General features: G+C 36.6%; 1 protein-coding gene and 1 pseudogene across 6 annotated transcripts in view; one reads left to right on the top strand and one right to left on the bottom strand.

The window, feature by feature from the left end:
* The window catches only part of ARAP2 (ArfGAP with RhoGAP domain, ankyrin repeat and PH domain 2), a 267,935-nt gene that overhangs the window by 54,686 nt on the left and 197,541 nt on the right, over positions 1–15,708 (top strand). For 5 of the 6 annotated variants that reach the window (XM_077136560.1, XM_077136562.1, XM_077136563.1 and 2 more), the window contains exons 2-3: positions 800–915; positions 2,837–3,895. In XM_077136560.1, the coding sequence (XP_076992675.1) occupies positions 2,988–3,895 (908 nt within the window). In that variant the 5' untranslated portion in view covers positions 800–915; positions 2,837–2,987. The remainder of the gene's footprint in view (positions 1–799; positions 916–2,836; positions 3,896–15,708) is intronic. The other variant, XM_077136561.1, reaches the window with a different exon arrangement.
* On the bottom strand, positions 12,096–13,425 carry LOC143663716 (Y-box-binding protein 1 pseudogene; annotated as a pseudogene).

Genomic DNA, 15,708 nt, shown 5'->3' with positions numbered 1-15,708 from the left:
TAGACTGTTTGGTACAGATTGAACATGAGATGGAGTTAGTACCTTGGAACTCTAGCCTTGTAGGAATGATACATAAATGGTCTGGTGTTTGGTACATAATTGCTGTTTACATCAATATTAGCTGCTATTATTATTATTGTTAGGCAGAGACCAGATTGTAATAGGCTATGACAAGGAGCTTAGACTCTGAGAACATAGATAGTTCACTGATAGATGGAGACTGGGCTGAAATGTTTGTTCAGAGACTCTTATAGTAGGGCAGACAGGAGATGTTATGAGGGTCTGAACAATGGCAAGGGGGGTGAGTAGGGAGAGGTAAAATAAATGACATGCTGCCTTGGATGTGGAGGGTAAGCCAAAGAGAGGACTCAGGGATGCCCTTTAGGCTTTAGGCTTGGGTGCCTGGTGGGTGATGGAGCCACATCTACGGTAGGGACTGTAGAACAGATTTCTTGGTGTGTATTTTGTTAAAATTGTTTTTGTTCTCTTAACCCTTTGTCAAGTTTTTGTGGAGGCAGGTAAGCAAGACTATGGCTTTTTGTGATTTATTCTACCTAAAAGGGGGATACTCCTTTTCTTCTTGAATGGTTGAGCAGTTTGACATGTTTATAAATTCTAAAGAGGATGAATTTTATACCCGCTTATTGGAAATAATTCTTTCCATTTTGTGATGTGCAAACACATTAAATTATACATTTATTTTAAAACTAACTGTGTAAAAAAGAGTGGTTTATCTGAGAGTTAGGTTTGTGTATAGTGTTGAAGTCTTAACTTTCTTTTCCTTTTTTTCTTTTTGAAGTTTAGTTCTATTGATGTGACACAGGAATACCTAATTGAAGTTTATGACAAAGGCAGTTCCTGTCTATCATCACTTGTTGGTATTTTTCTCTGCTTTTGCAGTGCTACTTGAAGAAGGTACATACTTTTGCTTTTATCATTTATTTATACCTGATTGTCAATGTATGCTTTTATTTTCAAATAGTGAAGTGATAGCTTATGGACAATTGGCATATAGCCATGCAGAGTCAGAGTTGTGACTTTTGGAGAACGGTCTTAAGACATGACTTCCACAAACATTGTATCAAAGCTTGTTCAGAGGCATTTACCTAGCTTGGGTATATCTCATTTTATTACTTCAGTATATGGGTATTCTGCATATTCTATACTTTGCTCTTTTTATTTCAGGGTAATATACAAGAAATTGCATTCATGCAATTTTCACAAACTTAATATACCTGTATAACCGGCACTCAGATGCATTTGACTTTTTTAAAAGTTAAATTATTCTGTTTGGGAGAAAATGAATCTACTGTGTATGTTGGATGAAAGTGTAACCTTTTAACGTTTTCCTTTTACTTTCGTAATAACTTATTTCCTGTTATCTAGTGTATAAGAATTAGCTAATTATTCAGCTAGTCTTATCTTGTACATCAGTATTAATTGTTTCCTTATAATGTTACTGGTTTTTTTGAAATGAAAACTGTTGATCTGAGAAATATGTACTAACACAGTTTTAAGAGTATCTTTGAAAGAAAGACTAAAGTTGATTATATTTAGCTATGGTTAAGGGAAAAAAAAATCTAACATTTGGAAACCAAAAGAATGTGCCCAACGTGTTCTTTAATTGAAGGCTTAGAGGTATTATTTAACAAGACCATCCCTGGAATATTTAATTCTAATCCTAATTCCTGTGCTTGACTTCGCTTTTTACTGTTTGAATCCACACGTTGTGAAGTTTCTTACTAGCTTGTGCAATAGGATAGGTAACTCTATTTTATCCAGTAGAATAGGTAACTCCAAAGATTATGATTTTGCTCTCCTTTAGGATATTAACCATTTTTTTTTAATCTGACCTAGCAGTCTTATTCTGATACTTTTTAAACAGTGCCTTCCCTGATGGACTTTATAAACCTGTTCCACAAATGCTTTTGGAATCAGCTTTAATCACCCTACTGGTTCCCTCATTAATCAATGGGTTGAATAAAATTTTTGACATGACTTTATTCTGTGTTTGTAGGTTACTTATTTCCCCCTTTTTTTTTGGCTTTTAATAAAAGGGGATTTATTTTGTTAGTTCTTCAGAGGAAAGGCAGCTAACTTTCAAATGAAGTTCTTTCTTACATGGGAAGGCACAGGATGGTCTCTGATGGCCTTCTCTCCAGGCCTCTGTGTTCCAACAACTTTCCCCTGGGTGACTCCTTTCTGTACCTCCAAAGGCCTGGGCTCAGCTGCATGTGCTGAGATGAGGAACGATGAGCTGCTTAGGCTGTGCTATGTTGTGCTCTCTCATTTAAGCAACAGCCAATTAAGTCAAACGTCATTCATTGCAGCAGGCATGCCTCCTAGCCCACTGCAGATGTAATTAGCAATAGATGAGGTTCACGTACCATTGGCTCAAGTCCACAGCAACAGAACTAGGTGACTTCACCTGGCCGAGTGGACAACTGAATCTAACTACCACATTAGCCAATCACTTTGCATAGCTAATAGAAATACAAAGTGATTGTATGACAGCACCTAATGGAACTGATGCCAGGGAGGGCCATGAAGACTCTGCTTATCCAATGTTTCAGTATGCAGAATACTAATTTAAATTGTTTATTATTTCCCCTTTTTGAAAGTCATAATTTAATACTACCATAGCATTTCTGCCCTGTGCCTCTACAACACAATTAACATTGGTATTATAGGGCATACAAACAGCGCATAAAGATTCCAAACTCTCAGTAAGTCTGGATTATCTTCGTTTCTATTGCATCGCTTTAGATAAAGGTCATAAAGTAAAATTAGGTTTTAGTAATAGAAGTGCCCTAATACATTCTTTTTTTTTTTCCAGGCTTATGCATATAAGGTGATAACTGTGGAGACAGTAACATTTTGAAAATTTTTTCTTTGGCAAGAAGAACTAATACAAAAGTACATCCTCTTGTGTATATACCTCGTCGTACTGTTTTTTTGTAACTCAGCTTAGTAATGAAGCCACCATTATGTCCTCAGTCAATAAAGTAAATGTTGAGATCAAAGATTTCCTAGTGAGTATTAATTTGGAGCAGTATCTCCTACATTTCCGAGAGTTTGGTTTCAATACTGTGAAGGACTGTGCAGCAATAAATGATGAGGTACTACACAATATGGGAATATCACCTACAGGTCACCGTAGGAGGATACTTAAACAGTTACAGATAATCTTATCAAAAATGCAAGATGTCCCAATATATGCGAATGTTCACAAAATAAAGAAGGATAATGAAACGTCAAAGGATGGCCATACTCTATCTTCAGATCATAATACTGGCAGAGAACTTCCAGGTTCCATTTGCGTTCAGACACCTAGCCAAATACTGGTGGAGACTGTTCCAGAAAATCTTGATCGAAATGATGTTAGTGTAGAAAACAGTCAGTCTCCTGAATCAGAAGATAAATTGTCTCTTCCCAAACACCACTTTATCATTCCAGGAGAAGAGCCACACCTGAATTTGGGTTCTTTTCAAGATTCTTTTCTTGGTAGTGAAAATACTAAAATAGAATTTCTGATTTCAAAGAAGACTTTGAATTGCTCAGTTAATGAAGAACGAACAGAGAAAGATGATTTGATCTCAGAAAATCTTAGCCAGCTTCCAACTGCAGATCCTGAATGTCTTTCTTCCCTTGGCTGTCCAATTTCAGAAGAAAATTCTGGAGATGGAAGTAATCGCTTATTAGAAAGCTCACCACCACCCCCTTTCTTTCAATTTCAAGGAGAAATGGTTGTAAATGATTTGTATGTTCCCTCATCACCAAACTTAGCACCTATGAGAAGTCGAAGCAAGTTGGTTTCAAGACCATCCCGATCTTTCCTGCTGAGACATCGGCCTGTGCCAGAGATTCCAGGGTCAACAAGAGGAATTTCAGGGAGGTAAGCACTTCTGTAATGAGCTGGAAGTATTTGATTTGGGGGAATGTAATTATTTTTAACTATACTTTTAGTGTTCCTTTCTGAATTCGACATATGTTTATTTACTTCTTCAACCAGCTTTTTATTTCTTCTCTTTTAGAACTCTTTCCTCTTGTCATTTATCTTGTATACCATTTCCCAGCGTCATCTAACTTATCATTGACTGGAACTATTCTGCTTTCCCTCATTTAGCTAGGGGACTCCCTTCCCCCAATTCTACCTGCATATTCTTTCCAGCCCTTCTCTCCACCCCTGGGAATATGTTTTCTTTTAGAGCAGTTCTCATATTTGAATTGCTGTCTGTGCCTCTCTACTAGGTTATTTATTCTTTGGCTGGAGGCAGGTTTTTAATGTTTGTATCTGTAGTGCTTGGCACAATGCTTGGCACCAGTTTATAACTCACCACACGTCTATGGAATGTTTAATTGGGACTACTCACAGCACTAAGTGTGAGGGATGTGAGGAGGAATCAGTGGGTAGCCTACTGGAGGAGACAGGAGCAAATAGATGGTAACAGTACAGGATGAAACCAGGTCCACTAGGAACTGAGCCCAAAAGAGGGACCCTACAGAGCATTTTGGGTTGTTGGTGCCCTGTAGTAACCATGGAGTCTGAGAGGACCTGACTTGCAGCAGAGAGAATTTTCATCTGTTTCTCAAAGTAACACTTTAAGATAGTTGTGGTTTACTCTGGGCTTGAGGTATGATGTTACTTTTTCACCCAAAACTAACACTTGCCTTTCAGCTGGGAGGCAAGAGCCTTTTAAATTTGACTGTTAATTCTGTGGCACTAAATGTTATTAGATTTCCTGCTTGGGCTCTTGGCAGTCACCTCTGTAAGAGCTCCCTTTTTCCCTTGGGAAGGTATTATGGCCATTTCTTGTTCTCTTGCCCATAGGTGTCCTTGGTAATTGCATGGTCCAGCAGTATTTGCAAGAGAAAACATGACAATTTATACAATCCGGTTAACTTAAGGAACTTGCATTAGAATACAAGCTCTTTGAGGACAGAGGCCATTGGTTTGTTTGCCTTTATCTTTGCAGCCCTAGTACCAACATATTGTCTGGTATTTTGTAGGAATTCGGTTGTAAACACTTAGCTGCTAGTTTGGTTTGTAATTTCCCATGGGTTATCTAATCATTACAGTGGCCCTGTAAAGTGGGTAATATTCATTCCCTTTTATAATTGAGGTAACTGAACTTAGGTTAAATGGTTTTCCCAAGATCCTCAGGGCGAGTGAACTGAGATTTCATTCCAGGACTTCGGACTCCAGAGTTCACTTTCTTAATCACTGCATTTAATACATATTTAAAAACGTTGATTACATTGGAAGGATTAGATTATTTCTTGAGGATTTAAAAGGTTATTAATTTTTGTATGACACTTATTTCTGTTAATTGTTTTAGCAATAGCAAACTATTTTAAAGCTAGAGTAAAAATGAAAACCTCACACATCTTTGGATGTCAAACCTTTTGACATGTGACTGTAAGTATACACGTTAAGATGGTATCTTTGCTAGGCCTTATACTTTTGGGAACCATAGGAATGACTTCAGGTATGAAACATTTAAGTTTCAAGAAGAATGTGCTATCTTTCAGAAACTTTACTGATAATATTTTGATGCTCATTTAGGTGCACTTGTAAGCTTCCTATCACATGAAAGACTTGTTAATCATGTTGTGATTATGAATCTTCAATATGAGAATGGAAATAACATTAAAAGTAGTAATTAATTTTATTAATAGCTACATTGTAATTGCTATTTTTTATTTGATTCTTTAGGCCATATTGCCAATTGTGACCTTTCCCTTCTTCCTTGATTGTGATAGTAAATGGAAATTATGCATTTTTGACTCTCAGATCATAAAATGAGAAAGTAAAAAGAAATATTGCCAGACTCCACTATTTTTCCTTGTGTTCCTCCCCTATATTGTAAGTAGGAATTGCAAGATTTTAAATTATGACTTTTAAAACTGTGGATTTTATAATCAGAGTTTCTCTTTGATCAAATAACATCTACGATTGATTTAGTGCATTGCTTGTTACAACAAATAAAATATTTCTTTGCGGCCAATGCATTTAATGTGATTTCTTTCCTAATTAAATATTTCATACCAACTATTACAAAGAATGGGATACTGTATGTGTTTTCCTGAAGGGGAGCGCTTTGTTGTTCTCCCTTGGCTAGTACTGGCTCAGGCCTTGTCTCCTTCCACCTAATACATCTGACACAGTTGGCGCTTCAGTTAAATGGATGATCTTCTTGCTTTGGGCTTTTCCCCTGAATTCCAGCCTGCTTCTTTCAGAGAAGAATGGGTGTAGCTGTATTGGGTGGGGCTACACTGGTCAGTGAGCCTCAAGATCACTTCTTCTGATCAACAAGGACCAGCTCCTTGCCCAACACCACATAGAGGTCATTCTAGGTCCCTGGGGTTTCCAAACCAATGCCAAGTCCAACCAGCATCTGGCCATGTCCATAGGAGCCACTGGAGTATCCTGTGATCTTTCTCTGGAGGCCCCTCCTGCTTTGTGGCAAGGAGGACCAGGTGTATCGTATGGTCACCAAAGACTTCTCCTTTTCACCTATTAAATGATTTTTAAATACATCTTTCAAGCGACTGTTTTATCCATGGCACAAATCACAAAGTTCTCTGCTCTACGTGTATGCCTCTGAATGTTTTGGTGGAAGGGAAAATAGGAAAGCAGAGATAATGGGAGGGAGGATGGCATGTAAGAGTACACTGTGATTGGAGCACATTGGTAAAAAAATGTATAAGAAGAATATTTTATTTTGACTGTTGGAGGCCATATCAAAGTTTTGAAACCTAAACCTGAAGTCTCCAACCTTCTCTGAGCTTTTTATTGAAAAGAAAAAGATCTAAGATTTTCTTCTTTAAACATACATAGATATGATATTGTAGATATTAGGCGTGAATAATATTTTAGACTTTAGAGTCTAAAATACATCTGAGCAGAACGTTCACAGAAGAGTTATAAGCCAGTGTTTACCTCATTGAATAAGAAAAGTACAGGAATTCATCACATTTTTTTGTTTTCACCAAAATTTCAACTTAAATATTATAAAAGAAAACTGCTTATAATATTTATATTACATTATATTATAAGAAATATTATATTATAAGAAACTGATCCTGAAATTCAGATATAAGCTGAGTGAAAAAATAGACTAATTGTTTCGCTCTTTGCAAAATTTTTATTAGAACTGCTAAATAATTAGAATTTGAGCAGTTAATAGTTTGATTTATTTAGTGGTAAAGTTGTCTATTTCCTTACTTTTTACAAGTAAAATATGGTCAATAAGTTTATACTTTCCTATTTTTTTTTTAATTAAAAAAGATCCACCTTACTTGAAAAAAAAATTAAACTGCAACTTTTTCTTGTTAGTTAAAGTTCACCGGTAATGATGCAGACATTTTTTGTAATCCTTCTGTAATTATCATTTATTTCTATCTTAAAGAAATGTTTTTGGAACATCATAGATTGAGACAGTTATCTGTGGACTGTCTGTTGTACATTATTGACCTATGCTATATTTGACCCATTCTCATGCTTTCTGGATTCAGATTTTTGTGTTTTAAATACCATGCACACCTCAAGTCAGTTTTAAAAGTGTTGCATTGTGATTGTGGTTGTTTTCCTTTTATATTTCACCCTGCAGTGACCTGTAGTTAGTCTGTTTTGAACTGTGAGAACTGCATTTTTTTTTTAAGAAACACTTTGTGAAATGATGATACATTTATAGCGTATAATTGATTATTTTTCTGGTGTAACTGACTTGTCAAGCAGTAGTCGGGCTTAGTTGATAAAGGGAGGTTTTGGGTATTAATCTTCATGCTGCTGCTTTTTTTGGTAATTTTTATGATTGAAAATATGTGAAAAAATAAGGTCTTTTGGAAATTCACTCTTATAATCAGAATTCTTCATTGATTTCCATTCTTTTTTTAATTCATGCTTTAAAAACAAACCATTTTAATAAGCACACCAAAGAGCAGTTCTTCTTTACTTGAATAGAAATTAATTCTGTAATTTAAGGAATAAATTTAGATATTTTAAAAGACCTCACAAATACGTTACATTTCAAGGGCAAAAGCCATTTACAAAGTGTCAACTCATCTGAATATTAGCAGTTCCTTCTGTTTTCAGGAAATAAACTCTTGCTTTAGAGTTTTAAAAACAATGAAACTAACATGAGGAAAAATATTAACCAAATACTTACCAAGTTAATGGACTCTAAATCATTGACATAAAACACAATCATTTGGGTTTAAGAAACGTATTTGTATTTGAGCAAGTTTTAATTTGTTGAGAGTAAGTTTTTTGTGTTTTTAAATTTCCCTTTTTTTTTTGCCATCAAGTTCTGCTTGTACATTTGCATATGTTTGTGATGTTTGGACAGGCCTTCAACAATATTAGTTTATTATTTATAAACTAATTGGTCTAAAGTATTAGGCGGGGTCGGGGGAGTAATGATACAAAAGTCAAGATGAGGTTATCACCCTCAGGTCATAACTTTGCTCTAATTTTTTGGAGTTCAGCAAGTAACTCTTGCTTCCTGGTTAGGGATTATAGTAAGAAACAACTTTAAGAAATAGTTTGAATACCACAATAAAAATATTAAGACAAAGTTATTTTTAATTTGGAAAATTTCATACATACTAAAAAATCTTGTATATTAAAGATTCTCACCATAAGGCACTGTCTAGATTTAACAAATATTAATATCCTGCCAAAATGAATTCAGAATTTAATTTTGTTTAAAAATAATAAATTCAGCTAATTTCCCCACCACTCCATTCCTGCTCAGAAGTAACCAATATCATGAATTTATTTATCCTAGTCATGTATGTTTTTGTACTGTTATTATAGATACAGTGGTATTGTTTGGGATGTTTTTGATTTATGAAAATACTATGCTTAGGCAACTTCTGTTTCACTTACTATTCTGACATTCGTCTACCTCGATGCATGTATTTTATGCATAACTACTGTATGCATTAAAAGAAGAAAACACAACTTATCCCCCAATAGTTATTTTCACTGTTACAAATGAAGAATATTCAGACTTTTAAGGGCTTTAAAAAATTAATAGTCACATTAAGTTTACCAGAAGGAGCAATTATTCTTTTCTCTAATAAAATAATCATTGGCTCTTCCTTGCTGAATCTTTACATTGTGAAGGGCTTGCCTTATGCATTTTACAAGCATCCTCTCATTAATCCACATAATATCCCTAACAGCGGGCCCGATTTTTATTCCCCTTTAATAAATGTGGAAACAATGATTAGAATTGTTACGCAACTTGGTCAAGGTCACAAAGCCCTAATAACAAGAGAGGGTGATGACTACTGCTTTTCTTTATGGGTTTTTAAATTTTTACAAATCAGCCAGGCTTTATATTTCAAATTTAGAAGTGATCCACAGTTTTTCAGGACAATTGGTGGGAAAAACATGGGGTAGAAAGTAGCAGAAAGAAGAAAGAACATAGACTTTGCATTCAAGACAAAATTGACCTTGTGGCCGACTTCTTTCCTTAGCTGTGGGATTGGCAAGGGAGCCTCTGTTTCTTCATTGGTAGGATTGAAAAACCAAGCCCTACTCATAGGCTATTATGAGGATAAAATAAGAGAATGAAATATATAAATATAAATATATATATATAAATACAGAAATATAAAGCCCCTAACAGAATGCTTTTATTTTTGAAGTCTTCATTGTAGATGTCTAAAGTCTGGTCTTTGTTGATGGTTGCTGGATTTTTATCTTGTTTCTTTGGATGGGCCATCATTTCCTGTTTCTTTCTTTTTCTTGTAATCTTTTGTTGCATGTTATACACTGTTTAAAGTGTTCATTTTGGGATTTAGTCCCTGATCTATCTGTTCCTTAAGTTTGTAGCCAATTAGTGTTATGACAGAGATTTTCTTGAGTGCTAAGAGCTAATAAAAACAAACAAGGCAAAACTACATTTAATAGTCTTTGCATATTGGTTTGGTAAATTCCTTCAGAATTTAGTTCTATCAGTATCTGCCCCCGGTGAATGTGAACAATGTGGTTCGTGTGCCTTTTCTGAGCCTGCTTCTTTCCCCATCCTGTGCTTACTTGTGGCCTTAAAAATTCTCCTGTTTATAGGAATTCAAAAATCTTTTCTGTTCCCTATGGGATAGATTTTCTGCTCTTTCTGAATGCTCTGTTGTGTGACTCAGAGTAGGTAATCCTTTGCCCCTGTCCTCTTTGACTTATTTGTTTCTTATATTGCATTAGTTGTCTGCAAGCTGCTTCTGTGCACCGGGCAAGTTCTGGGAGGGCTAGCCTGAGATGAGTTTCCTGGCTCGAAATTTTATGCTGTCATGGATAGATTAGCACTGATTTACAGGCACCCAGAATGCACATAGGAGTTATTTTGCTCCCTCTGGAACGGAACCAGAGACCCACAATGGGAATATAGGCTGGCTCCAAGTGTGCCAGGGATGGGCGTGGAGGGACAGGCAAGGGAGCCAGGAGCTTTTCCTACCATTTTTAAAGCTACATTTTCTTATTTTCTTGTTTGGGTGCTCACTCAGTTACTGCAAACCTTTGACTGTTTTCTAGAGTTTTGAGGAAGGTTGCTCTGCTAGTCGTTCAATGATTATGTGGGAAATGAGGCATGAAGTGCCTTATGCTGCCATCTTGGTCAATTGGAAGCCTTCTGTGAATTTTTAATAAATATGTGTTGTAATATGTTGAATGGTTATATCTGGCTTCTTTAGCTTAACTTTGTGAGACTCATCTATGTTGGTACCTGCGTTGGGAGTTTGTTCATTTTTTCTATCATATAGTATTTCTTCATATGTACATACCATGATATCCATTCTATTATTGATAAATACTTCATATCCTCATTGCTTCCTGGCATTTTATATATTTATATGTATACATATATAAATACATTTGCGATGCACATATATAATCTTTAGTTGGAATTAATTTGCATATAATGACATGGCCTGATATAAGAATATAATTTGAATGAGTTTTATATGTACCCACGTGTATACTAGCATAATCAAGATTTAGAACTTTTCCATCATTCACCAAAACTCTTTTATGCCTCTTTGCAGTAAATTCCCCTACTCTACACCCAAGACATCTATTGATCTCACTATAAATCAGTTTTGCCTCTTCTAGAATTTCATACAGACCTTATTCAGCATGTAATCTTTTGTGTCTGATGTCTTTTACTCAGCTTGATATTTTTGAGATGCGTCCATGTTGTTGTGTGTCAGTTTGTTTGTTTTATTGTTAAGTAGCATTCCTGTGTGTGAATCTCTCAAAACTTGTTTTTCTATTAGTCTGTTGATGGACTTGTGGATTATTTGTCTTGAAGTATATCTCTGTGCATGTCTGTTGAGCACACACTTAGAAGTAGAATTGCTGGGTTATGGAACATGCATATCTTCTACTTTGGTAGATGATAGAAAACAGTCCTTCTAAAGTGGTTAAACTTAAACTTATTTATATTACCACTAGCAATGTATGCATTACTCCTGTTTCACATCCTCAAAAAACATTTGGTAATTTAAAAAATTCTAGCCATATACCTGAATATGTAGTTGTAGTTTTATTTCCATGTGGTTTAATTTGCATTTGATGATGATCCAAGGATGCTTACCAATTTTAATATATTTATTGGCAACGTTTTTATCTTTTAAATGGTGCCTGTTCAAGTCCTTTACCCGTGCCCCTGCTTTTTGGTGTTTTTTTTTTACCCAGACAATATTTAAGACCTTAATTAACAGGTCCTTGCAGTTTGTTGACTTTAAAAAAAAAAATAAAGTTGTAAATTTTACTATAATTAAAAATGAGGTTCTTAAAAATCTCAACCAGATATGAAACAATTTAAAAACCTTTAAAGGTGTATGAGAAAAAAACAGGCTTTTAAAAGTGCACAGTTGTCATTACCAAAAAGCAATGTCTTTAAGTAACAGTAATAAAACCCCATGCTGCATAGATAATACAGATAGTTCTAGTTATCTGGTCAACAGGCACAAAGCAAGCACTTAAGGTCTTCAGCTTCAATCTTTTGTTCATTTCTTATTGCTGGAATATCATATTTACTTTTGTTGCATGACTAAACAGGATGATAGTAGACATGGTAAGATGGCATTTACTCAGCTGGGTCCTGCTCAGCCTCCAGAGCTGACAAATTCTCAGCTGGTCGTTTGGCTGCTTTTGTCTCTTTCCCTTCTTGTGGTTTAGGGTTTTCTAGGCATCTGCTTTGTGGTACCAACGTTGAGGTGGCTGCTGACCTTGATCTCATCTTGATTTTCCTTATACTCTTCATTGCCATCTTCTCTAAGCTGTCCTTTGGTGAGGCCAGCCCCTGCAGAATCGTGGTCTGTAACCCCAATACATACTCTGTTTCACTGGTCTACCTTGTACTCCTGCACCCTGGTTGTCAGCACCCTCCATCACTTCTCCTTGTACAGGAGGGTTAGAGTACTGTGGTTCATGCCCACAAGTACATAGCAAGGGTTTCGGTAGGTAGCAAGGTGGGAATTGTTGCCTGCAGTAGGACCTGCGTTGTTGGAACTGGCTTTCAGTAGCACTCTGATCCTGCCTTCTTTTCCCCCATTCTCACTATTCTGGTAATTGCGTGGAGGACCCCTACAGCGTGTATAACCTCTGTAATTGTATAATGGTTTACGGTCTGCTGCATATCTACTGCCTTGCCCTGGAGCTCCACCAGGGCCTGTGACGTTTACTGCCGCCACCCCCTTTTATCCTTCCACAATGTGAAACTCCAGAGTTTTTTCCATCTCCTACATTGCGAAGCTACTTCCTGAGGTTATTCTTCTTTGTGGCAGTCTGGTGTACAAGCACATCTTCCTTGATGTCATTTCTGTTGATGAAACCATATCCGTTTTTTACAGTGAATCATTGTACTGTTCCCAAAACCTTCGTTGCGATGATGACTTTCTTGTTCCCCCTGGCAGGCGCCCGCCCAATGTGAAGGCGCCCAGGACGCGGTCCCTGCGCTGCTGCGGGTGGTACCTGGCTTGCTGTCGGCAGTGCTGAGCGCGGGGGCGGCAGGCGGCTGCGGGGTCTCGGCCTCTCTGCCCCGGTTGCGGTGATGGTGACCAGGGCGGGCTGTGGCAGTGGCAGCTGCAGCTTCTTTCGGAGTGTGATGGCAACTAGGCCGGCGTGGGGCTGCTCAGGCTCTCCGGGGGTTTGCCCTCTGCTCCCGCTACGGATCGAACTAGCGAGAATCTGGTGGTGGTTTTTGACTTGCACTTTTTATCTCTCATAATGATTTTCAAGAGTTATTATTTTACTATGGATATGCGGCCTTTTTTTTTTTTTTTGAAATCTCCGTCTCTGTATATTGCTTTTTTATTCCTTAACGGTGACTTTTAATGAATAACAATTCTGAATTTTAACTTACCCCAGTACTTTCCTTTAGAGTTGGAACTTTTTCTTGTCCTGTTTAGACGCATGAAGGTATTCTGTATTATTTTCTTTATTGTTTGGTCACACTGGGAACTGTAATCCACCTTGAATTGATTTCTGTGTATGGTCCGAGGTAGTTTTATTTCATGTGGGTACCCAACTGATCTAGTTATTAAAAAGACCTTACTTTCTCCTTTGCTTTATATTTTCCTCTCTGTCTTCGCTGACAGTTGAGTCACTTTATATGAGCTGTGTTCTGCTTCCGGGGTTTCTCTGTCAGATAACAAGGCACATGTCCCGCGGCTGTTGGTCTTTCACTCTGGATTTCATTGCTTTAAGCCACCAGTTCCTGGTTTGGTGAAATCCTGTCTGAGCATCTGTGGGTTCTCTCTCAGCTTCTTTCTAAACTCTCTAAGCTCTCTCTCTCCCCAGACTTCTCTGGTTATTTCTTTTTCAGTTTCTCCAGGGGCTTTTACTCTCTTTTATCCTCTGGTAAGGGACCCCAGTAAAAGGATTAAGACCTACCCTGGATGGGCCGGGTCACATCTCAATTGAAAAAACCTAACCAAAGTCCATCCCACGAGAGGTCCACACCCATAGGAATGGATTAAAAGAACATGGCCCTAGAAGAACATGCTATATAACAGCTCCAACCTAGCTCAGATATAATCTGATAAATTTTGAAAGATGTATAAACCCATAGATTATCACCACAGTCAAGAAACAGAACAGTTCCATTATCCCTAAGAAAAACGAGTGCCTTTTCAAACAGCATGTCCCTCTCATACCCTACATAGAATCATTTCATATGTACTCTCTTATGTCTGGCTTCTTTTACTTAGCATGATGGTTTCGAGATTCATATTATTATTAATTATTACTAATTTCTTTCCTTTTAGATGAGTGTTATTCCCTTGTGTCCCTTTACCATCGTTTATTTATCCGTTCACCTGTCAGTGTAAATACAGGTCGTTTCAAGTTTTTCCCTATTGAGAATAAAACTCCTGTGAAGGTTTGTATACAGCTCTTTCTGTGGATGTTTGTTTTCAAATCTTTCGGGTAAATTTCTAGGATTGGAATATCTGGGTCTTAAATTTGGTGAATGTTTAACTTCTATAAGGAACTGCCAAGCAGTTTTCCAAAGTGGATGTGCCCTTTTGCATTCCTATCAGAAGTTTAAAAAGTTTTAGTTATTGCTCATATTCTCAAAGACTTGATATTCTCAATCTTTTTAATTTTAGCCATACTAATGGGTATATGGTGGTACCATATTCATATATCTCTTTTCTTTAAAATGTATATTAAAATTTTTGCCCATAAAAAAGGTCAATTTTTCTTATTATTGGCTTCTAAGAATTCTTTTTATATTTTGGAGACAAGTCAATTTATCAGAAAGATATTGTATGTTTTAAATTTTGACAAGGTTCAGCTTTTCAGTTTTTGCCTTTGTAAGTTTTGTTTTTAAGTCCTATATAAGAAATCTTTGCCTATTCAAAGGTTACAAATATTTTCTCCCATGTTTCTTTCCAGAGATTTTAACATTTATGTCTCAATTCCATTTTGAGTCAGTTTTGTGCAAGCTATGAAGTATTGGTTGATATTCACTTTTTTGTTTTCCATAGTGGTATCAGCAACATTTGTTGAAAGATTATCCTTTTTTCTGGTGAATTGTCTTGGCACCTTTTTCAAAAATCATTAGAACACAAATGTGTGGAATTATATGTGGGCTTCACATTCTCTTGTGTTAATTTATGTATGTTCTCTAGCCATTGAAATTTTGTTGTGTAAGTCTAATTTTGTTTCTTTCAAAATTTATTATGACCATTCCAGGTCATAATACATATCTATATATGCTGTAGTATTTGCATGTAATTTTTTAAGTTAGCTTGTCTATAAGATGCTATACAATGCCTGCTGGACTCTTGATGAGATTGTGTTGAATCTCTACATAAATATGGGAAGTAATGACATACAGAGTCAATAGTGAGTGTTAACAATATTCAGTCTCCTGATCCCTAAGCATGGTGTATCTCTGCATCTATTCAGGCCCTCTTTGATTTTTCTCAGCAATGTTTTATATTATTCAGTGTGCAGATCTTACCCATATTTTTGTATATTTATCCCATTAGTTTTCATATGCTTCTGTAAAAGAAACTGTATCTCGGGCGGGCCGCGGTGGCTCAGCGGGCAAAGTGCTTGCCTGCTATGCCGGAGGACCTCGGTTCGATTCCCGGCCCCAGCCCATGTAACAAAAACGGAGAAACAGAATACAATAAAACAAGAAAATGTTTAAAAAGATGTTTCCCTTTCTTCCATCCTTCCTTCCTTCT

This window comes from Tamandua tetradactyla, chromosome 19 (assembly GCF_023851605.1).
Source record: "Tamandua tetradactyla isolate mTamTet1 chromosome 19, mTamTet1.pri, whole genome shotgun sequence".
Taxonomy (NCBI): Eukaryota; Metazoa; Chordata; class Mammalia; order Pilosa; family Myrmecophagidae; genus Tamandua; species Tamandua tetradactyla.
This window is presented reverse-complemented; position numbering and strand designations above follow the sequence as displayed.